At 53.3% G+C, this 21,512-nt stretch overlaps 8 protein-coding genes across 8 annotated transcripts; 3 read left to right on the forward strand and 5 right to left on the reverse strand.

Annotated features, from left to right (window-relative positions):
• Window positions 1-889: 889 nt before the first annotated feature.
• Window positions 890-2,717, reverse strand: HER10_EVM0002886 (aminotransferase). Its single transcript, XM_035472579.1, has 2 exons — window positions 1,914-2,717; window positions 890-1,783 (listed from the first exon to the last, which is right to left on the reverse strand). Exons 1-2 carry the CDS (start codon window positions 2,637-2,639, stop codon window positions 893-895), a joined length of 1,617 nt encoding a protein of 538 aa, XP_035326653.1. The 5' UTR covers window positions 2,640-2,717; the 3' UTR covers window positions 890-892.
• Window positions 2,718-2,957: 240 nt separating this feature from the next.
• HER10_EVM0013124 (histone acetyltransferase E) lies at window positions 2,958-4,624 on the reverse strand. The gene is made up of 2 exons (XM_035482491.1): window positions 4,497-4,624; window positions 2,958-4,418 (listed from the first exon to the last, which is right to left on the reverse strand). Exons 1-2 carry the CDS (start codon window positions 4,580-4,582, stop codon window positions 2,993-2,995), a joined length of 1,512 nt encoding a protein of 503 aa, XP_035327454.1. The 5' UTR covers window positions 4,583-4,624; the 3' UTR covers window positions 2,958-2,992.
• Window positions 4,625-4,817: 193 nt separating this feature from the next.
• Window positions 4,818-5,974, forward strand: HER10_EVM0002407 (RNA exonuclease 4; the record flags this gene model as incomplete). The annotated part of the gene is made up of 1 exon (XM_035472120.1): window positions 4,818-5,974. The coding sequence occupies exon 1, from the start codon at window positions 4,973-4,975 to the stop codon at window positions 5,972-5,974; it is 1,002 nt and encodes a 333-aa protein (XP_035326614.1). The 5' UTR covers window positions 4,818-4,972.
• A 113-nt stretch (window positions 5,975-6,087) lies between these two features.
• HER10_EVM0002814 (cyclopropane-fatty-acyl-phospholipid synthase) lies at window positions 6,088-7,726 on the reverse strand (the record flags this gene model as incomplete). The annotated part of the gene is made up of 4 exons (XM_035472508.1): window positions 6,088-6,198; window positions 6,257-6,512; window positions 6,569-7,242; window positions 7,319-7,726. 4 exons carry the CDS (start codon window positions 7,724-7,726, stop codon window positions 6,088-6,090), a joined length of 1,449 nt encoding a protein of 482 aa, XP_035326647.1.
• A 3,135-nt stretch (window positions 7,727-10,861) lies between these two features.
• HER10_EVM0011650 (ribonuclease H1/H2 small subunit) lies at window positions 10,862-11,506 on the forward strand. Its single transcript, XM_035481076.1, has 3 exons — window positions 10,862-11,039; window positions 11,098-11,381; window positions 11,435-11,506. The coding sequence occupies exons 1-3, from the start codon at window positions 10,901-10,903 to the stop codon at window positions 11,474-11,476; spliced, it is 465 nt and encodes a 154-aa protein (XP_035327324.1). The 5' UTR covers window positions 10,862-10,900; the 3' UTR covers window positions 11,477-11,506.
• Window positions 11,507-11,870: 364 nt separating this feature from the next.
• HER10_EVM0007991 (MCM2/3/5 family protein) lies at window positions 11,871-14,999 on the forward strand (the record flags this gene model as incomplete). The annotated part of the gene is made up of 3 exons (XM_035477529.1): window positions 11,871-12,297; window positions 12,363-14,805; window positions 14,862-14,999. The coding sequence occupies exons 1-3, from the start codon at window positions 12,020-12,022 to the stop codon at window positions 14,997-14,999; spliced, it is 2,859 nt and encodes a 952-aa protein (XP_035327027.1). The 5' UTR covers window positions 11,871-12,019.
• A 1,910-nt stretch (window positions 15,000-16,909) lies between these two features.
• On the reverse strand, window positions 16,910-19,094 carry HER10_EVM0007388 (uncharacterized protein). The gene is made up of 5 exons (XM_035476946.1): window positions 18,709-19,094; window positions 17,425-18,632; window positions 17,205-17,372; window positions 17,137-17,151; window positions 16,910-17,075 (listed from the first exon to the last, which is right to left on the reverse strand). Exons 1-5 carry the CDS (start codon window positions 18,843-18,845, stop codon window positions 16,984-16,986), a joined length of 1,620 nt encoding a protein of 539 aa, XP_035326987.1. The 5' UTR covers window positions 18,846-19,094; the 3' UTR covers window positions 16,910-16,983.
• Window positions 19,095-19,367: 273 nt separating this feature from the next.
• Window positions 19,368-21,155, reverse strand: HER10_EVM0009230 (DNA polymerase subunit Cdc27). The gene is made up of 6 exons (XM_035478722.1): window positions 20,999-21,155; window positions 20,888-20,943; window positions 20,625-20,830; window positions 20,503-20,570; window positions 19,713-20,451; window positions 19,368-19,657 (listed from the first exon to the last, which is right to left on the reverse strand). Exons 1-6 carry the CDS (start codon window positions 21,050-21,052, stop codon window positions 19,485-19,487), a joined length of 1,296 nt encoding a protein of 431 aa, XP_035327136.1. The 5' UTR covers window positions 21,053-21,155; the 3' UTR covers window positions 19,368-19,484.
• Between the last annotated feature and the right edge of the window lie 357 nt (window positions 21,156-21,512).

Below are 21,512 nucleotides of genomic sequence, written 5' to 3' on the forward strand. Positions count from 1 at the left end.
TATGCCTAACCGTGGAATTTACCCTCTGCTTAGTAGACGAACTACCCACATCGCAGATGAAGCAATTGCTGATCACATACTTTGCAAGAAACACCGCTGTTTGATGAGAGTTCTCCCAACGCAGCTCCTTTCATCTCAAGGCTTTCATCGTATTGTTTTTCACTTGGCAACCACCTTAATCCTCTATGTAAAGTCAAGATCATACACCGGAGCCGTCAATCTGCAGCAACCCTCCGTCCGAGGTCTGGTGATTGCGAAATCTGCTGAAGGGACCTGAGAGTTGTTTCTCGTTTGACTTATCGCTGGGTAAATAGTGGTTGATCTAACTCTCAGTGAAGCTAAAAAAAAAAAAAAAAAAAAAAAAACGCCCTCACCACTGTCTCTCGTCCCTCGCCCTTTGCCAGCACCCTGAAATACACCTGAATATGCTAATAACGGCTAGAGCTAAGGATGAGAAGTTACAAATCGGAGGTCCGAGATATATCCCACCAGGCATTGATGCGAAATGATAGCATTGGGCCTATATTGTAGAAGGAACTCTACACGATGAGAGCGGTTGCCACATGAAAGGATATCTGAGATTCAAAACATGTTTGCTTACGACAACTTTCCACACAGCCCCTTTTAGTCCTTCTCATCATGTGAGGTGAATGTTTTTTGGTTTTTCAAATCCCCCTCCCCCTCCCCGGCACGTTTTTTTAAATTATGTAGAGTGCCTACTTATCACACGCAGGGCCATCTAGACTCTCAGAGGATAAAAAGATCAAGTGTTACCAGTTATGCCCATGTGACACGGTAACCACAGAACGAGCACCTCATATCAAAGCAGTATTGGTCAAGCTTGCAACATGAATTTATGTCGTAAGGGATAGAATACTGACTTTTTGTCCTTTTATTTGACGTTATCTACATCCAACGTACTCGAGGACTTCCACTTAACACCATCCTTCATAGCCTTCAACACCGCTCCCAACCTCTTCACACCCTCAATAACATCCTCCTCCGGCTCCCACGAGAAACACAACCGAATCTCCCGATCAAACCTCGCAGCATCCTCGTCCCCATGCACCTCAAACTGCGCACCATGCCCAATCACAAGATTCTCCGTCTCCTTGGCCCTCACAGCAACCTCCCGACTCGACATACCCTCAGGCAAACTAAACCACACAAAGTAACCTCCAAACACCTCAGCCCCCTTCAACGCCGACCCGCGCACAACGACACCGTCGCCCAGCGGGCGTTGGATATACTCCGCAATCGCTTGCATCATAGCCCCATGCCGCCTCGCGAGCGCAGGACGCGTCTCCTCATCCAACTGCCTCTGCAGCTCCCCACTCTCGAGCAGCTCCGCGACCATCATGGCAGCCAACTGGCTCGGCGCACCACCGCTACACGTCGACCCCGTCTGCGACAGCCCGTACGCGAACGCGGGACTGCCCTCCGCCCATCCCGTGCGCACGCCGGGGGCGACAATCTTGCTGAAGGAGCCGTTGGAGACCGCGTTGCCGAAGGAGGCGTCGGGGACGCCTAGGCTGCGGTCGATATCTACGAGGCGGGGGATGCGCATTTCGGGCGTGTAGCCTGGCTGGGGCGGGGTGGAGAGAGGCCATTGGAGGAAGTCGTAGACGTCGTCGGAGACGAGGAGGGCGTCGTGTTTGCGGGCGAGGAGGACGAGCTCGTGGCGGCGGCGGAGGGACATTGTTTTGCCTGTTGGGTTGGAGCAGGTTGGGACCAGGTAGATTATGTGGCGGTAGAGTTTTCTCTTTTTGGCTTCTTTGAAGTGCTGTTGATGGATGTTAGCCTCTCATCACTGGTGCCACATCGTGAGGCTTTTCACGATGAGATGGAGTGAAGGTGGAGTGAAGGTGGGAGACGCTGCTTGTAGCAACACCCCCAACATAAAAAAAGCTCACCTCATCGCCGCCTTCTCCCGCGGCCTCGAGCCCCTTTCTCAAGTACTCGATATCAATACCATCATCATCCTCGGGAACAGCCTTCAGGCGCCCGTCGAACCCAGCGTCAGCAAAGATGGGGCAGGCGAGAAAGTAGCACGGCGCCACCATCCAGACATTCTTCGTATAGAGCGGATCAGTGAAGGACTGCAGAATACACGCCAAATTCTGGCTCGCTCCGCCCGTCACACAAATGCGCCGGACATCGGGCGCGTGGTGGCTGGCGGCGACAGTAGTAGTGGTGGCATCATCCGCTGCTGACGGAGGTGCGGGGTCGACGGCAGGGTAAAATGCCGCCAGCCAGCGGGCGATGGACTCGCGGAGAGGCTGGTATCCCGGGTCCGGACCGTACTGGAGCCCCGGGATGTAGGCGGCGGGGTCGGCGAGGGTCTTTACGGCCGCGGCGGAGAGGGCTGCGGCCGGGAGGAGGGATGGCGAGGGCCAGCCTCGGAGGAGGTTAATTGGCTTCTTGTGCAAGGGGGCGTTCATGCTTGATGATGAGAGAGAATTTGCCGAGGTGAAGAAGGCTCGTCGAGGTGCCGAGTGTGGATCAGAATTCAATGGCAGCTTGCGAGTGTGTGCACTGGTCGCGCAAGTTGATGAGATGCGGGTGTGGTGTGTGAGGGGTCGGTGGTGGTGAGGTAATTGAGCAAAGTATTTTGATACAGTTGTCACGCGATGCTTCATCACCTCCGCTCGGGTTTGTGGTTCACTGATGAAATTTAACGACGACCTTGATTGACTGCAAAGTATTGATTACTTATAGTTGTATGTCAGAGTGAAGTTCAAGGTTGTCGCCTCCGAATGCGGAGGCCCCAAAGATAGGAAATGCGCTGGCCCCACGCAGCATTTCGCAATTATGGCGGCACATCAAGGAACCGGTAAGGTCAACAAATATTCTTGGGCACGAAGACTCATTGGTCTGACTGAAACTTTGTTCTTTCCTAGGTAGTGGTAAAATGTAGGGGTATCATATGCTCCAAAATCAATGTCTTTTCAAACGCCTCGTCATTGACACCAGTCTAAGGGAAACCCCCTTTTTACCAACCCCATGTTCTCGTAGAAGCCGTAAATACTGGTGGCTTCCACTGGATCTTGCTCGGGTCAATCAACCTCTTCTGCTTCACCTTCTGCTTCTCCCTCTGCTGAATCAGCTTCTCGGGAATCACAATCTTGTGCTCTCCCTTGTGATACACCTGCATCTTAAGCGCCTGTAAGGTGTGCTCCACGTCCTGCGGAATTATGGCAAGAGCCGTCGAGATGGCTTCAATCGTAGTCTTCTCATCGCGCTCATTGTAACCCACAATGAGATCCAAGATGTTTTCACCCCAGTATTGCCGATAACTCAGCAGACCCAAATCAGAAAGCGGCTTTTCTGGCGAACCAAGCTTGCCTTCGATCCTTGATAGTTCATACGAGAACTGAATGAGTAGTCGACCGTAGCCTTTGCGCTGGTACTGGGGCAGAGTCAAAATACAAGCCACGTTGTATCCGTCCGCGCTCTCCTTTTCCTTGGAAAAGTAACCGATAATGTGGCAGCCCTTGTCGCTTCGACTCGTCATGACGTAGAACAAGAAGGGGTCGACATCGTAGTATAGTGTCTTGTGGTCAAGGAACATCTTGGACAAGAGACACAGGTTGCGGCAGTAGGTGCGTTGCCGTCTGCCGTCAATCTCAAAGAAAGAGACAGACTCGTCGCGGTAGATCTCGTTTCCAGGAGGGTGCTGCAGAGTACACTTGTGCCTGTGCCTAACAAAAGATTTTTCGTCGCCATAGTACCCGAGGCAAAACTCGCAGATGAAAATAACATCTTCCTGGTTGAATACCTCAGGGTATGGGGAAAAATACCATGGGAACAAGTCGTGCTTTCCAAACTGAACCTTTGAGATATTTCGAATTCGGGAGATCTCAGCGGGATTCTGCGTCATAGAGCCGTGTGTCCTCAGCTTCTCGATCTCGTCTTCTCGGCTGAAGCCACTGAGTAAATCTTTCTTCTGGACCTCCTCCTCCAGGTCGATTTCCATTTCGTCGCCTCCTGCTGCGGGGGTAGCCGTTGCATCGCCCGTAGCCGTGGCGGGAGTCTGGCTTTGGCTCTCCTCGGCCGTCGGCGTCATCTTACGGCTCTGTGACTCGACGAACTCGGTCCATGGGTGCGGCGTTGCGGCCTCTGAAGGCGCAGACTGCTCCCTCTTCGAAGGTCGCTTCTGAGATTTCTTTGAGACCTTGTTTTTTGACGTGGCAACACCTTTCTTCGTCTTAGGATCTTTCGGCTTGTCCTTGTCGGGTAATGGCCATTCGACATCTTGGTCGAAATCGATTCGGATCGTCGGTACCCATTCGTCGAGACGCTTGTTGAAATTGTCAAAGTTGCAGTAAAATTGGCGACCGCTCTTCGTTTCTTTGATACTAAGAATCTCAGCTCGACGTGGGATGCCTTCTTTTTTAACCATGGCGATGCATCCTGCTCTGCGCCCGATGAGTTAGTTGAGAAACATCGCATGGGGGGCCGTTAAGACGGGATGGTGGGGTGTTGGGATGACGAACCTGATTGTTTCCGGGGTAGCTTTTCCCTTTTGTCGGGGCTCACTGGAGCCGACAGAAGCCTCGCCATTGGCGCCGTGTGCCGCCATGATGAATACTCGATGTGGTGGTTGATAGTTGATGGATGTTGATGAAATACGACAGTCAGCTTGCTGTTCTCGGTCGCAAAAGATGATTGAATTGCTGCAGGAACAGGAAGGTGGTGTGGCAGAAAGCGCGAATTGCCCAAAGGCGGTGAAGGAATTGCCGTGAACCCTTGCAAGGAAGGTACGCTAGCACAGGCGCTGACTCCACTCTACCCGACCTCGATAAGCGCATTTTTCCATTTTCTCTCATTTGGGCTCGACTTTCATCGCTGACTTTACATCCAAGAGTTTCTCATTTACCAGTCTTTCATATTTCGAAAAACACCTCATAGTTTCCTCTCGCTGATACACGAGCGGTCATATCCGAAATTATCTCATTCGGAGGCAGAGAATATGGCCCCTGAGCTGTCGTCAAATTGGAAGAAGCTCCAGGCACAACTCAAAGCGGCAGGCCCGTCTTCTTCCTCAACTACACCAGCCAAGACGTCTGGAGGTGTCAAGAGAAAAGCAGAATCTTCATCCTCGGACCAACAACAGTCCAAAAAGAAGAAAATCATTTCCAAAACCGCAGGACCATCTACACATGCCCCAAACCTAAAGCAGGCAAAAGCAAAGAACGGACGCATGGGTGTTGCACAAAGCTCAAAGGTTGAAGTCGAACCCAAGGTCGGCCCGTCGCCGTCACTCGCTCTCTGGGCCGAGGACAATGACATCTCGTCAGAAGCACTGGCCGAGGCCTACGGTCTCGGGCTGAAGAACAACTCCATGCTCGGATCCGAAAAGGATAAGATCAACTCTGGTCTTATAGAAGGGATCGAGGTGGGCAAGTACATCGCCATTGACTGCGAAATGGTTGGTGTTGGAGATGGAGGCTACGAATCCGTCTTGGCTCGCGTGAGCATCGTTGACTTTCACGGACGCCAAGTATACGATTCGTATGTGAAGCCCCAAGAACGGGTGACGGACTGGCGAAGTGCTGTGAGCGGGATCCTCCCCAAGCATATGAGATTTGCCCGGGACTTCGACGAGGTCCAGAAGGAAGTCGCCGCGCTCCTCAAAGACAGAATAGTTGTCGCCCACGATATCAAGCACGATCTAGACTGCCTGAAACTCAGTCATCCGAGTAAAGACATCCGCGATACAGCCAAGCATCCTGGGTTTCGGCAATACGGCAACGGCAGTAAGCCAGCGCTGAGAAGACTCGCAGAGGAGCTGCTCAAGGTCACCATCCAAGGCGGCGCTCACTCGAGTATCGAAGATGCGCGGGTGACGATGCTCTTGTTCAGGAAACACAAGTCCGCATTCGACGTGGATCACGCCAACCGCTTTCCTCGATTTGGAGGCGCTTCGATAAATTCGAAGCCAAAGTCTAACAAGTCCAAGAAAAAGAAATGAGTCTTTATCCTCTACGCTGCTTTAAATCTCGTCGAGGCCCTGGGGCCCCATGCACCCGCGTCTACAAGATTACGACACGGTCTTGTCTCCTCCAACAATTATGTCCACTTTCTTCATAGCGGAATGCCTTCCATCAACTCCAGAGCGCCCTCGCGCCCAACGGTTATTATCGCATCGCCAAGCGTCTTTGTCCGGAACCCGGCTTCGCAGTAAGTGAAGTAGTACTGCATGGCCAAATTAGCTTAGAAATACCACAAGAGGCATAGATGGTACGTGTCTTACCTCCCACTTCCTTCTAAATACATCTATTTCTTCTTCAGTCATGTCATCATGCTCACGTTTCAACGCTGGACGGATCTTGGAATCAAAGTTGCGGAGGAACTCCTCCTTCCACAGCCTCAGGGTTTTTGAGTAGTGGCCACCAATGTTCTCCACCTTTTCGACAATGAGAGTGCCCTTGGACTCCTTGCTGATGTGGTTCAACAGCTGAGTGATCGATGGGAGGTAACCTCCCGGAAAGATGTAGTGGTTAATGAAACTGCAGTCTGTCAGCACGCGACCCTATTCCGTGGGTTCTACCTTGCGACGACTTACTCTTCGCCCTTGGAGTACGCCTCATGGCGACCTTCGGGCATCGTAATGCACTGGAAGACGGCAATACCCCCATCCTTCTTCAGCAACCTATCCATTTGCGCAAAATACGTCGCCAGGAACTCCTGGCCAACGGCCTCCAGCATCTCAATAGACACAATCTTGTCAAACGGCCTGCCCGGGGTCTCCAGCTCTCGGTAATCCGTAAGCCTGACGTCGATACGGTCAGAGAACCCCGCGGCCTCGATGCGCTCCTCCGCGAGCGCCTTTTGCTCCTTGGAGAGCGTCAAGCTCGTCACGCGGCAGCCCGTCTTCTTGACCGCCTCGATCGCAAAGGAACCCCAGCCCGTGCCGATCTCCAGCACGTGGTCCGACGGCTTGATGCGCGCGCCGTCGATGAAGCGGTGCAGCTTGGTCATTTGCGCCTGCTCCAGCGTCTCTTCCGGCTCGTTGGGGTCGTCGGCGCTGCTTTGCGGTTTCCAGATGGGGCACGAGTACGTCATGTCCGGCGACAGGAAGGCGGCGAACATGTCGTTGCTGATGTCGTAGTGCGCCGAGATGTTGAGGAGGGCGTTGGACAGGGTGTTTGTGGTTCGCGCCAGGCTCGAGACGGCGGTGGACAAGCTCGATATCCAGGTCGTTCCGTTGCCCATTTCTTCGCGGTTGACGATGAAGAGCTGTGACGCCGTGTCATGTTAGCCACACCGCCCCTACACGACCATAACGCCCGCCCCAGCTTGCGAGTGTACTGACCTGAAAGAAGGCAGTCAAGTCCTTGCACTCAATCTCCCCCAGCATGTACGACTCGGCGAACCCCATGTCGGCGAACAAGAACAGGCGCATCCAGAACGCATCGCTCTTGACGACCAGCTCCACGCGGGGGACGGCATCGGCGCGGCGGGGCACGTGGTCGCCGTTGGTGAGGTTCTCGTTGTACTTTGCGCCCAGCTTCTGGCCAAACACCCTCCGGAGCTCGGCGGGCTCGTCGACGAGCAGGAGGGTGCCGCGCTCAATCTTTGAAAAGACGGAGAGGATGGCGGGCTTGGCTACCGACAGGGCCGGTCCCCAGGTCAGGCTGCCGACGGCGCCTCTCACGAGCTCGGTGCCGCGGTAGAGGGGTTTGGCGACGGCCGCCGGGACCAGCGAGGGGAGCTTGGGCATGGCTGCGCGCGTGGAGGGACGGTCTGTAGATACAGTAAAGTAGTAATCGCGGAGGTCCTGTTTACGGTGTTTTTTATGTACGAGACCCCGTGAGAAGCCCAATGGCTTTTGGTGTAAGGTACAGGATTGGACTGGCGCCGTTCAACCAAAGGTCAATTGAGTTGAGCAAGCCGCCGGGGAACCTAAAACCGAAGCTCTCAAGGTAGGTAGGTCACTGGGATGCTGCATACAGCTCTCTCTTTCTCACTACTCTCGAGAGAAGATGGAGGGGGGGCAAGCAAGCTTGATGGGATGTATGGGAGGAGGGGTGGAATGCCAAAGTTAACAGGAAACGAGCAGAGAGGGACATGTTCGCATCTGAGACCTCCAGCAAGGGGGGCGGGACGGGTATCATTTTATTGCAAGAGGCAACCCCCCGAAGGAGACCAATGTCACTCCAAGCATGTCAAGGCAAGGCTAAACTTCTAAAGGCGTTTGTGTGTGCGAGTTAGCTTGCCGGTGGGTAAGGTAGTGTGGTGCTGTCTTGAAGGGGAACCGGCAACGGCACATGGATGCAGCGAAGGAGGTGGAGGAAGAAGCAAGAGAGAGCGCATGCTTCCAATTCTTGTCTCGTCCATCGGTACCGTCGCAAGCCCGAGGGTCAAAAAATGGGGACGCATGGGAGGGTCCAACCTAGGCTTTGCCAGGATGAGCAAGGGTGGGAACTTGGGAAGAGTGGGTGCGGCAAGGGTAGCTCAGACGGGAATCACTCGGGAGGGGCAGAGGCCTTGGCCATCGCTTGTTTCATTGAGGAAATCGAACATCGCCAAAGGGGGGAGGGGGAGGTTGACGATCTCCTCGGCATCTAGGGTTCCTGTTCGTTGCCTTGCCTACCGTGGAGGGTGGACTTGAATAGCCTCTGGGTTCTGAGCTCACAACTTTAGTTTTGACATTGTACAGTGGCTCTCTGCCAAACCAACTTCTTGGAATCATTGACGCATTTAACTGACTGCAAAACAATTCTTGACAGCGGCTGGCTGCTGACAACGAACTTCTCCTCCTCGTCCTCCTCCCCAACAAAATTTCTTAGGGCCAGGGCTGTTAGTGTAAACCAAGGGATGATGTCAGCTTCCTACGGAGGCACGGCGAGCCGGACGCATGGTAAGTTGGGGGGAACGCATGGCAATGCATGTGCGCGCGAGCTATGATCGGAGTGGTGTACCCGACAAGCTCATTCGTCAATACAGGCTGGTAAGAATGGTTGAAGAAACTACCTCAGTAACACCTCGTCTTTACCTACTTTGTCAAGTATTACCACCTACCTACCACCTTGTCTCTCAAAGGGCCAGTGCGCTACCGGACCGTCCGGGCACGTTCAGCCTCGAACTGTTTTAGTCTCGCTGCTTGGGATAAGTTGGGTTGGGCCCTTGGGGGGGATCCAAAGGAACCACTGGGAACAAAAGAAGCACGAGCTGCAGGTTTCGAGAAGGCCGTCCGGAATTTGTCCCGGCTGGCAAGGTCCGGGCGAACGAAACAAACAGTTTAGCGTGAGGTTGAACGACTCAGGTAGCTCTTCATCGGACGAGATGGTACAGGGTAATCATCCTCAAGCGCGCTGGCCGTATGAGGATAAGAGGGTTCCTCTTTGCTTGTGGAGGAAGAACCTCTGTGCAGGATGAAGTACATCAAGATGCTCGTCCTTTCGAAGGATCATTCGAAGGATGATACCTAGATGGAAGCATTCGTATAGTCAGACGTAGAATGGTGGACTTGAGCCCGGTCCCTGCATGCTACTGCGCTGCAAGACTTGACAGTATTTCCTCCACCCATTTCATTTCCCGTGTCGGCCGGGTACGGTGTGCCAGAACGTTGTTTCTCCCGATCGACAGTCATCGACCCCGAACACCTCGTGACTAAGGTAAGTCAGGGTAGGCGGATGCTCATTCTTAATCCATACATAGCTCGAGCCTTGAACTCACACACTAATCCAACCGTCAACGACTTTTACGGTTCTTTCGAAATGCCCGTACTTCTTACAAGGGCATGTCCGATCCGATCCAGCGTTGAAACTCTCGATGAGCAAGGCTTTCCGCACTTCAATGTGTAATTGAAATCCTGCGCAACGAAAGTAGGTACAAGCGAATCAAAAGCGCAGGGTGTCCGATTTGGGCGTTCCCCGGTTGAGCAAAGTCCCAGGGGTCCCTTTGTTACTTTGCAGCTTTTGCGGAGCTTTTACTGGAAATTCTCAGGAAATCGACCAGGGTGTTTTGATATCAATGACATCAAGACTTTCCCACCCCCCACCGCCGCTAATTGGTTGCCGACAACCGTCAACCGCAGAATCCATATTCGTGGGCTTTTCCCGGGCGGCTTCACGATCTGGAAGGACGGACTTTTCGGAGGAGAGACGGACAAAGATGGACATTTCCTGGTGCCGGAGGGGATCGGAGGAGGGTACAGGGGGAAGCTAGGGGACGGGATTCCCACTGTGTTTTAACTTTTGGCATCCGGTTGTATTAGAGCTGCCACGTATTTGTCGCAGGACACCTAACCCGCCCGTCTTAGAGTCGTCCCTAAGGTTGTCCCGTAGCATACCGGTAGAGTGATGCATGTCTAATCCCGGCGGTCTGTCTGACTAGACATGTATGAGGACACACGGGGGGGTTGGGAAGTCCACGAGGATTGGGTGAGTTCCCTGCGACTGTCTTGGAATCATCAAAAGGGCTGGGTGGTGTTGCAATGCATGTCTCTCACCAGCACGAGCTTTGCTTGTTAGTTTGTACGAGCTACTGCAATTTCTCACACCTGTCACTCGCCGCCACCCGTAGCCAAGTGAGCCATGGTAGATGAGCGAGCATTGAGAAGCACATCAGCCGCAGTCCTTGGCGATGAATGCCTCGATGGTTGGAAGTGCAGAAAGGCGACTGAAGGGACGCGACCAGAGACTCGTGGAGTTGGGGGAAAAGGGTGTGGGACCGTGCACCGCGGGAGCCAAGACACTTAATCTTATCGATAAAGACGAGTTTATCGCAACATCTTATCGATTATCCAAATTCGCGTCTGACCCTTTGGGACGCGTCGGGTCAAGTCGAGTACGAAGTACCTGCAGTTAAAGTACCTTACTGAATAGAAGACCATTGACCCCTCCACGACCAGAAGCGATTCCCTATCTCCCAACATACACTACAGCCCACCATGTCGAAAGCTATTCTGTCCATCCAGTCAAATGACTCCACAAAGACCAAGGCCACGGTCAATCTGCTGCCTTGTCGTATTCATCACGATGGTCCTGTCGGCGACGCCAACACATTCTGGAACCCTTCCAAGTCAGAAGGTGCGTTATTTCGATCAACAGGAACGCCAATCCTTGAAGCTGACACTTAGACTTTCAGATGGCAAAACAGTAGCGTACTTCCGCGGCAGAAAGCTCTACGGCACGAAAGTCAAGTTGCCAGAACAATACCGAGGCGTAGTGATGGAGAGGAGCGCAAAGGTCGAGACGCAGCAGCTCGAAGGAGAGGACGAAGAGGCTGAGGGCGACCTGGTCGAGCTGGGTACCATGGAAACCAAGGCAGAGTTCGACGAGATGGTTATCTGGGGCCACGAGGCGAGTGCAGAGGCGGCGTCTGATCCGTACGCGAGGAGTATTGAAGAATGGCTTGGTGTGGCTGAGTCGGTATACAGTTCTCCGGTCTGCATCTGCTATTCATAAACTAACCTTTGAACTAGATACACTCTTATTCTTCAGACGATAACAAGACTGGTGCGTAAACAGTCAAGGAGGCACGGATTACGGCTAGGGATATATCGGTGGCATTTGCCCAGAAAGGGACGACAGCAATGGCATGATTTAGGCGTTACGGGGCAATTCATACAGAAGCGATACTATTCCAGAACCTTTACCGCCATGATTTACCAATTTCTAAGACCTATTGATTTACGTTCAATGTCAATAAGTTCTCTACGGGACACTGCGAAAGGCATCGCAAAGAATTGGGGGCATAAGGGCTGGCATCCAAAAAGAGACTAGCGCAGAATGCAGTCAATTAAAGCCGTCGCGACAGCAACGCGATGCGACGCGACTGCTGCCCCTCACGCGTCAAAATCAATTAAGACCCCTGAGTGAGCAAGTCTCCGCCTCCCCAATGCGAAAAAGGCTCCATCGCATCCCACCACCCAAAATCCCACCTCCACCAAAAAACAACATCCCGCATCTCTGCCTAGCAACCACCGCTTGCGCACTATCAACCCATTGTCGACTTGCGACTCCCTAATCGGCATCCTCCAAAAGTCGCAACAGATACGACATTCATCATGGCTCCCTCCAGCGACGCCGGCCTGCTAATGTCGGACGCCCCGTCCCGTTCGGCGGCTACCCCTAAGCGCTCATTCATGCCATCCTCATCCGTCGGCGGCAGACCACGGGCGCCGCCCTCCGAGAGCATGGGCGCCCAGAGCGACGATGAGGCCGAGGGCTTCGCCGACGACCAAGTCCCTCGCGGATCAAGGATACCAGATGCTGCAAACATTCCCCGCGTGGAGGACAGAATTGGTCTCATGGTCCAGGACCATTTCGAGACCTTCATTGAAACGTGGGTTGCTTCTCTATCTTTCGTTGAATCTCTTAGGAAATTATTCTAACCACAGAATGCTGTAGATTCGTAGAAGAACCAAGCTCTTCTGGCCCGCCGACATCCAGCGCTGCTACGACAGACAAGTACTATGTTGCCCAAATCCACGGCATGAGGACATACCAGCTTTCAACATTCTACGTCGACTTCAAGCACCTGACCACATTTACCAATGGAGAGCTGGGTGACGGTATCATGCGCGGCTACTACCGATTCCTCCCTTTCCTCACGGCCGCGCTACACAACATGATCGCCAAGTACGAGCCGCAGTACTTCCGCGAACACAGGCAGCCGACATCCTCCAGCAACCCGACAAATTCAACCGCAAGCCAGCTTGGTTCTGCGAGTCAGACGGATATGGGTGAAAAGACGGCCAACCAGCAGACAGACAAGCTCTTCACCATCGCCTTCTACAACATGCCCCTGATCTCAAGAGTGCGCAGTCTTAGGTCGACCAACATTGGCCAGCTGCTCTCCATCTCTGGCACGGTGACCCGAACATCAGAAGTCCGCCCTGAGCTTTCACTCGGCACATTTGTCTGCGAGGCCTGCAGAACGGTCGTTCCCAACGTCGAGCAGACTTTCAGATACACCGAACCCACCCAGTGCCCCAACATGACTTGCCAGAACCGCCAAGCATGGCAGCTCGATATCCGCCACAGCACGTTTGTCGATTGGCAGAAGGTGCGCATCCAAGAGAACAGCTCAGAGATTCCCACGGGAAGCATGCCGAGAACAATGGACGTCATCTTGCGCGGAGAGATTGTGGACCGGGCCAAGGCGGGAGAGAAGTGCATCTTCACGGGTGCGCTTATCGTCGTGCCCGATGTCAGCCAAATGGGCCTGCCTGGCTTGAGGCCAAGCACTATTCGCGACGACAACCGTGCTGCTGGTACCGACGCCGGCGGCTCTGGCGTCACTGGTCTCAAGGCTCTGGGTGTTCGCGATCTGACCTACCGCATGGCCTTCCTTGCGTGTATGATCACTCCCGACACCTCAAATCTGGGCCAGACGGCGAGCGGGCAGGTTGCAGATGTTATCAGCTCCTTGACACAAAACAACGGTAACGACACCTCGGAATCAGTGGACGACATTCAAGCTGCAATCGTCGCTGGCTGGAGCCATGCCGAGATTGAAGAGCTGCGCCAACTCGTCAGCGAGAAAAACCTTCTCGATCGATTGGTAGCCTCCATAGCGCCTACTGTCTACGGCCACAACACGATCAAGAAGGGTATCCTGCTTCAGCTTTTGTCTGGTGTGCACAAGACCACCGCCGAGGGCATGGAGCTGAGAGGTGACATCAACATCTGCATTGTCGGTGACCCTTCCACATCCAAGTCTCAGTTCCTCAAATACGTTTGTGGCTTTGCACCTCGCGCTGTCTACACCAGTGGTAAGGCTTCTTCCGCTGCTGGTTTGACAGCCGCTGTGGTCAAGGATGAAGAGACTGGAGACTTCACGATTGAGGCTGGTGCTCTCATGTTGGCAGACAATGGTATTTGCGCCATTGACGAATTCGACAAGATGGACATCGCCGACCAAGTCGCCATCCACGAAGCCATGGAGCAGCAGACGATTTCCATCGCCAAAGCTGGTATCCAGGCCACACTCAACGCCCGCACCTCCATCCTCGCCGCCGCTAACCCTGTTGGCGGCCGATACAACAGGAAGACGACCCTTCGCGCCAACATCAACATGAGCGCTCCCATTATGTCTCGTTTCGATCTTTTCTTCGTCGTCCTTGATGAGTGTAACGAGACCATTGACCGACATCTTGCTGAGCACATTGTCGGAATCCACCAGCTCCGCGATGAAGCCATCGAGCCCGAGTACAGCACCGAGACCATCCAGCGCTTCATTCGTTTCGCTCGCGCATTCCGCCCCGAGTTCTCTCCCGAGGCCAAGGAGTTCCTTGTCGAGAAGTACAAGGAGCTCCGCGCTGATGATGCGCAGGGCGGCATTGGCAAGAACTCGTACCGTATTACTGTTCGTCAGCTGGAGAGTATGATCCGCTTGTCTGAGGCCATCGCCAAGGGCAGTTGCGAGGCTGTGATTACTCCCGACATGGTTGCCCAAGCCTTTGATTTACTTAGACAGAGTATCATATCTGTCGAGCATGACGATGTCGAAGTTGACGACGAGGAGGCACCGGAGCAAGGTGCGGCGCTCCTCCGCGCGGCGTCTGAAGCGGCTGGTCAGCCGGCCGATGACGAAATGGCCGTTGACCGACCAGAGGGCACGCCAGCACCGGCCAGAGTCAAGCAGACCATTACGTTCGAGAAGTACTCGAGCATGGTCAACTTGATTGTCGAGCACGTCAATGAAGCCGAGGCCGAGAACGGCGAGGGCGTCGAGGGCGAGGCGCTCGTCGAGTGGTACTTGGAGCAGAAGGAGGACGAGCTCAACAGCGTCGAGGAGCACGACTCCGAGAAGGCATTGGCGAAGAAGGTTCTCAAGAGGATGGTCAAGGTATGTGGTGTCCCCGAGTATACTTCCAGGGAATCGAAACTAACTCGAACTTGCAGGAAAACATTCTCATGGCTGTCCGCGGCCAAGGCTTGGCAGACGACGACGCACCTGCCGAAGGCACTTCTTCTGGCCCTGTGGAGCCGGCGACTATTGTTTACGTGTTGCATCCCAACTGCGCTGTTGAAGAGTTTTGAATTGAGGGCGGCGTAGACTGGGCTCGTGAATGATTCTGATGAGAAAGAAAACAAAAAGCTGAGAGTATTGTCTGCGACATGTTGGACTTTTTTCATGTGAAGCCTTGGAGGGGATAATGTTGTCGAGCTTGGTTCGTTTTGTCAAGCTTGGGAGTTGGGGCGTTCGGCCACGTAAGGTAGGCCTTGCTCGTCAATGATGGGCATAGATGTAGAAAGAGACATTCGAATATCACGAGGTCTTCATGATCGTCCAATGCTTATTTGCCTCCAAACCTGCATACATGTACTAATATATAACACTCAGTTCGGCCAACATTCAAATTGCGAATCAGATCAGTAACACACGGACCATCCTCAATGATACATTGTTATTGAAACCAAGCATCTGAGAACGGCACACTCGTATTTGGAGCATTGGTCTTGTATGCTGAGATCGATTTGGCACATCGTCAACTTGAGTGCCGACAAGCTGTGAAGTATCTCAGAATCCGTCCACAGAGACTTGCGTATACCAGTAGTATTAGCACATGCTGCTGAATCTTCAAGGTATAAGAAGCTCCCCGTGTCCCGGGGTTACGTTCTTGGATTTGCAAACGCCATTCTTCATCCACCGGCTGGGAGATGACTCCCTTTGCTCTGCCACGAGCGAGCACTGTTGGGTCAGTCAATCCACTCCTGGTGTGTTTTGACGACGACGAAGTTCGGGCGAGTAAGAGCAAAATAGAACCAAGGGTGTAAAATCATATATCCGAACCAACACCTCTTGCTCATCGGCATTGACTGTTGACGAGGTATTCCGACGTATACTCTGACGACGATGAGCTCTGATGATGAAGAGATGCCGCCTGAGAGATTGGTCTGATAGATTGTTGAAACTAAGCAGGATGATGACCAGGCATGGGTAGACTGTCCTCCCAACACTAAGTACGGATACTTAGCAACTGGCTTCGAACAGATTGACCGCGAACCTGCTCCAAGAGGGCTTCAGGCACGATTTCTGGACTGGTGTAGTGACTGTCAAACACTCTTTTATACTGGATATCCGCAGAGCCGACGGTCGGGACGTGCAACACGGGTACGTAGGCACCTACGACCTTGACTTCGGGGCAAGGCGTTGCGAGGGGGACAGCCTAGTCTATATATATTTATGTATATATTCGTCCCCAGCGGGAAGAAACTATCTCGACTAAGCGTAAGGTAGCCATGTTGACAACTCCGGATCTGCATTTGCTGTTGAGTGGCACTTAGCTGAAGCCGCGAAGCGTCTGCCATAGAGCAGTTGAAAGATTGCTTGAAGCCAAGGGTTTTCTCAAAAAAAGGAACAAAAGCAAATTCGCTAATGATGTTTCTTCCTTCTCTAATTTTGGTCTCCGGAGTATTCGAGGCGTATTTTTACCGGACGGTGGGGGAAATAGGTTAGTGATGGTAATCGTTAAGGAGACTTGACAGGGACACTACACGCCTCACCTGCCTTATTAAGTATTTCGAAGTCATTACGAGAGTGAGGGATTTATCGACGTCCCTCGCACTGCGGTTTTGCGCGCTCTGGTCGGCATTCTCGTTAAGGATGACGAGCCCATCTGCCGCATCCCACTCAAGTAGGTAGTATGTAAAGTAAGGTAGATGTTATTCCCGTTCGTCACGAGACGAATCTCCTTGATGTTTACAGGTTATCTAGGATGATAATGAGATGAAGGAAAAGCGACCGGGAAGATTGAGTAGTTTATAATTCATGTGCCATGTTCCAAGTCACTCCCCACTTCGCTGGGGCAAAGACATCTGAGCCTAAGTCTGTATTTCTTTTTTATTGCAGCTTTACTTATTGGTCTTCAATCATCTGGCAACTTTTAAGAAATGGGATATAACTCTATTGATGCAGCATAGATGCCAGTCACCACCTCCCACGTCATGTCATGTCACGACCAACTGATTAACCGTCGCGCCTATTTACCCGACTCGCGATGCCCAAAAGTAAATGCCATGCTCAGATGGTATACGGCTTTGCGTCAGTAAAGATCAAGTGAGGCTTCCTCTTAGCCAGGTCGAGAATCGTCTCGGCAAAGACGCCGTTGGCCCCTATCAAAAGTCAGCATCACAGCTCACGATGTCGTCAAAATTCGGTATTCTAGTATCTTACATGCGAACCAGCTTCCTGTATTGTGTGATTAGCATGATAATTGGTAAAGCGGGCTGGATAGAACTTACGGGTATAAGCAGAAATGCGGCCGACGTCAACACTCTCGTGAACCAAACCGAGCTTGGCAGAGTTCAGGACAAAGTCAAGACACTCGGTGATTTCCTGGTCATTTTCGGATGTCTGCGCCTGGATCAAAAGACTCATTGGCCAGGCGTTGGAGAGCCCAATATGGGGTCCTAGCATATTGTAAGCTTCAGCACGACTCCGATGTATCAAGAAAAAACTCACCTCCGATTCCGTGGAACGCAGCACCCTCGAGATAGTAAGGGTTGCCAGTCTTCTCCAAGAGCATCTTCCTGGTGTTCTTGTACGTCTGATCATCCGCAGGCAAGAATCCCATGAGAGGAAGCGCCAGTAGCGACGGGTAATTCGCATCATCCATGAGAATGGAGGACCCGTATCCATCAACCTCGTATGCAAAGACGTCTCCGTACTTGGCATGCTTGACCACACCATTATTCCACACGCCGTCAGCAATCGTCTGGCTCCACTTATCCACCGTCTGCGCGAGGACGTCCTTGCCGGCCGCCTTGAGGAATATGGACGTGCGCTTCAGCTCCACGGCCATCATGGCGTTCGCCGGGATAAAAAAGCCGAGAATCGTAGCGTCGTCGCTGGGCCGGAAAGCCGACCTCACGAGACCCGTGCCGTTGTTCAGCGGGTTACCCACGCCCTTGAGGTTCAGCGTCTCGGTGCCCGCGTCCGTCTTGCGCTGGAAGGTGTACTCGTTCTTCTGGAAGCGGCCCGTCTCCGGGTCGAACGTCGAGCGGGACTGCTCCTCGAGGACGTTGAGCACCGTCTCGAGAGCCATGAACCAGCGCCCCGTCATGAAATCCTTGGACTCGGTGTGCTCGTAAAAGTCGTTGCCGAGCGCGAGGAAATGCGCCAGCGAATCCAGCTCGTACTTGCACTCGAACACGAACGAGGGTTCGTAGATGGGGTGCACGGTGTCGTCCTGTCCGTTGTGGCTCGGCTGCAGGTTCGCGATTGGCGGGGGCTGGAAGGCGTTGCAGTACGGCGACTCGATGACGTACTCGGCCTGCGTGTTGATGGCGCCCAGGATCAGCTTGAAGATGGCGGGATCCTTCTTGGCCAGCGCCTGGTAGGGTGAGAGCTGGTTCGTGCTGTCGCGCAGCCACTCGGCAATGATGTCGCCCGTGATGATGAAGGACTGCGGTCCCTCCCATTTGCCCTCGTCGCGCAGGCTGCGGCCCTTGAGATCGACGAATCTGGTATCAGTCCCGTCGGTGTGGAACTTGACGGTGGTGTCTGTCGTGGAAGGGAACGCGTTCTCGAATAGTCTGGCCAGGTCGGGGTCCTTCATTCTGGATGTGACGTCCTTGATGACCTGCTCGATGGCATCGGAGTGGAAAGTACGGCATCGTGGATCGGGTCGTTGGTAGGGCAGGCCAAGGGGGCCTTCGCTCAGGGGTTTACTGGCGACACACACACATTCTCAGCATTGGTTCGTGGTCTCAAGAGGAAAGGCCAAGGCCAGAGTAGCAAACTCACTGGGGGTATGTAGAATACTGCGCATAGTTTGGACATGCTTCGCGATCCTCGCCCGTCAGAGGTTCTTGCGCCGCGTAGGTCTGGCCGACCAGCAGACCCAGGGGGAGCAGCAGGTCAAATACTGTGCGTAAAGACATGACTGCGAGAGCAATATGGCCTGGCAGGAAAAGGCACGGGAGGGAAAAGAGAACCAAATTTCAGTCTATGTCCGCATGGGTATCAATCGCCGAGGAAACTCTTTGCGATATCAAGAGAGCGTGGTAGGGTCCAGCAACAGAAACAAAAAAGCGATCGTGTTACGAAGCAATGTGCGACGTACGTTGAATTGACGCGGAAAATAGGACGACGAGCTCCCTGCCCGCCAGGTGTCCGCTGCGTCTTTTGGGGGATGCCGCAGCGTCACTGTGGTCCCTTGCAGGAGCTCTGACCGGGGTTGCGTATTTTAGCGTCGCATCTTGACGACTCGGGCCCACTGCGGGGTGACGCGGGGCGACCTCCGGCGTCCGTGCCGCTTCCGGGCCGGCGCTGTTTCTCCTAGTCATGCCAGTACTATTTCAACCTCTGTCATCTAGAGGTAGTAATTGATCGCACTCATAGCCAACAGGAGATCCATTGGTAACACAATCGTTGGACAAATCGCGGATATCTGCATGTGACAGCTTGCTTTACTGTGGAACCCTAGAGCTGTTCTTGTTGACAACGTTTCTGTCCTTTTTCTTTCATGCCAAGTCTCCATCAATCCTCTTGACACGAGCCCCCAAATCATTCCCCGGCAATTATTTCTTGGCAAAGAAGGACATGATGTTGCCCTGTCCCTTTGGAGCAGGCTTCTTCGGCTTCGCAGCTTGGCTTCCAGAACTTGGAGCGGATGAAGTCTTGGCCACCTTTGCGGGTGGCGGGGGAGCCTCGTCTTCTGAGAACTCTTCCCAAGCAGGTTCCTGGATAGTGACTAGTAGACTGTTGTTAGCTTTTGAGAAAGTGTAAGGGAGTATTGCCAAACTTACCAAGGTAGCCCTGATCGTCCATAATCTGCTTCTTCTTCATGATTCTCCGCTTGCCACGCCGACGACCGTCGCCGGTGCTAGAGACGACTTCCGCTGGTTCAGGTTTCGCTTCTGGCTCGGGGGCCTCCTCCATTGGCTCATCCATCGGTTCGTCCTCCTCCTTCTCTTCGGGCTCTTCCTCTTCCTCGCTCTCCTCCATCATCATCTTCAGCTCAGCCTCGCGGTCCTTTCGTGACTTTCTTCCAGAATTGGCCGGGGCCTTGGCAGCGGGAATGTCTTCATCGTCATCCTCGCCATCATCAGATAATGCGGGCGTCTCGACGGGCGCCGGTTTCGGGGCCTCTTTCGGCTTGCTTGCAGCCTTGGCTGCGGCTTTGGCAAACATGCCCGAAATGCCAGACGAGCCGCTCTTCTTCAACGCTGGTGGCGCCGCGCCCTTCTTCGTTGCCGCCGAGGATGTGGGTGTTTCTTTGGCCTCTGTCTTGGCCTCTTGCTTGACAGATGCTTCCGCCTTGGGTTCAGGGGCTGCGGGCTTGACAGCAGGAGGTGCCGCTTCCTTCTTGACAGGCTTGGCCACCGGTGCTGGAGCAGCAGGTGTAGGTACTGGTCCTCTTCCTTGGCGGGTGCGTTTGCGGGCATTAGGGTTGGTAATGGTACCGTATGTCTCTGCCATGGATGCGCTCTCATCCGTCGACTGCTCCTTGACTTGTTGATGAACGTCTGCTAAAAGTTGCAAGTCCTGGGGCACTGGTCAATAGTTATCACTAGACGGAGGAGAATGAGGGCTTACCCTGGTAGGATGCCTCGCCAAACTGTAGATATGGAATGAGGTAACCTCTTCGTAAGTGGCCAGAGTGTCTAAGAAAGGTCAGTGATGTGAGAAGACAGTGGAAACAAGAAACTTCTAATTACCCTTCAGGAGGTCGCCAGGGACAAGAGACATGGAGTGGGTGACAACATCTTCAGGGGTTTCGACATCAGGGGGCGAGCTGGTCATTTCAACATCGCCATCATCTTGGACCTTTTGTTGCGCTGGTTGGGTTCCATAGATCAGGTAGGTTGCATGGATTGTGCCAGGGCGCATCCCATTCTGTGACCGGTGGAAGTCGTAGAGCATTCTATCAAAGGTCAGGAGTTGTTGCAGTAGTCAGTGGAATGAAGCTCTTCGAACTGACCCTTTTGCTGTGTTGACATGAACCTTGAGTGCCCTGCTGAGGCTTCGATATGTAACCTGGGATATTTGTGAGCACCATTTTGACGGTCATCATGGGAATGCCATAGCTTACAATTTTCTCCTCACTCAGGATCTGGTCAGCCAGATACTTTTTGTATTCCTCCATGGTGAAGTTGTCTGATTCTTCCCGATAGACTGCGGAGTGACCCAATGTGAAATGATTGAAGCTCGTCAAAGAACAAGGCGACGGCTTTTGCAGGGAGTTGTCACGATGATTCGCTGTGAAGAAGGTACAAAGTGGTGAGGGAGCTAAGGTACTTGCTCTGAGAAGACGCGTCGGGCCAGAGACAAAGACGCGACCCCACTTCTTTCTTCTTAATTGATTTTCTGTGCACACCCCCCTGCTGGGGCCACTCAGGAGAGTACGATTGGTGACGTTATTCACTAACTCTACACCCCCCGGTCTTCAAATCCCTGACACTTTCCCAATGAGCGCGCCACTCGACGCGACTTTCCTATCCTCTCCAAAAGTTCACCGAAGCCTTTGCATCTGGACATCCTTGTTTCTATTGTTCGAGGCCTTTACTCAAATCGCCAGCTCAGACACCCCAAGTCTTTTTCAAGCG

The sequence above is a fragment of the Colletotrichum scovillei genome (assembly GCF_011075155.1).
Source record: "Colletotrichum scovillei strain TJNH1 chromosome Unknown Contig00011, whole genome shotgun sequence".
In the NCBI taxonomy this organism is placed as follows: Eukaryota; Fungi; Ascomycota; class Sordariomycetes; order Glomerellales; family Glomerellaceae; genus Colletotrichum; species Colletotrichum scovillei.

Bases quoted from the DNA above. Each gene is read 5' to 3' on its own strand.
- HER10_EVM0009230 (XM_035478722.1), bottom strand. From the start codon at position 21,052: ATGGAGGAATACAAAAAGTATCTGGCTGACCAGATCCTGAGTGAGGAG. The intron at 20,944-20,998 runs GTAAGCTATGGC...CAAATATCCCAG, and splicing joins TCCTGAGTGAGGAGAAAATT to GTTACATATCGAAGCCTCAG. The intron at 20,831-20,887 runs GTCAGTTCGAAG...GACCTTTGATAG, and splicing joins CATGTCAACACAGCAAAAGG to AATGCTCTACGACTTCCACC.
- HER10_EVM0002886 (XM_035472579.1), bottom strand. From the start codon at position 2,639: ATGAAGCATCGCGTGACAACTGTATCAAAATACTTTGCTCAATTACCT. The intron at 1,784-1,913 runs GTGAGCTTTTTT...ATCCATCAACAG, and splicing joins CGGGAGAAGGCGGCGATGAG to CACTTCAAAGAAGCCAAAAA.
- HER10_EVM0011650 (XM_035481076.1), top strand. From the start codon at position 10,901: ATGTCGAAAGCTATTCTGTCCATCCAGTCAAATGACTCCACAAAGACC. The intron at 11,040-11,097 runs GTGCGTTATTTC...TTAGACTTTCAG, and splicing joins GAACCCTTCCAAGTCAGAAG to ATGGCAAAACAGTAGCGTAC. The intron at 11,382-11,434 runs GTATACAGTTCT...CCTTTGAACTAG, and splicing joins GGCTTGGTGTGGCTGAGTCG to ATACACTCTTATTCTTCAGA.
- HER10_EVM0007388 (XM_035476946.1), bottom strand. From the start codon at position 18,845: ATGTCTTTACGCACAGTATTTGACCTGCTGCTCCCCCTGGGTCTGCTG. The intron at 18,633-18,708 runs GTGAGTTTGCTA...GTGTGTCGCCAG, and splicing joins CAGTATTCTACATACCCCCA to TAAACCCCTGAGCGAAGGCC. The intron at 17,373-17,424 runs GTGAGTTTTTTC...ACAATATGCTAG, and splicing joins TGCGTTCCACGGAATCGGAG to GACCCCATATTGGGCTCTCC.
- HER10_EVM0013124 (XM_035482491.1), bottom strand. From the start codon at position 4,582: ATGGCGGCACACGGCGCCAATGGCGAGGCTTCTGTCGGCTCCAGTGAG. The intron at 4,419-4,496 runs GTTCGTCATCCC...CATCGGGCGCAG, and splicing joins GCTACCCCGGAAACAATCAG to AGCAGGATGCATCGCCATGG.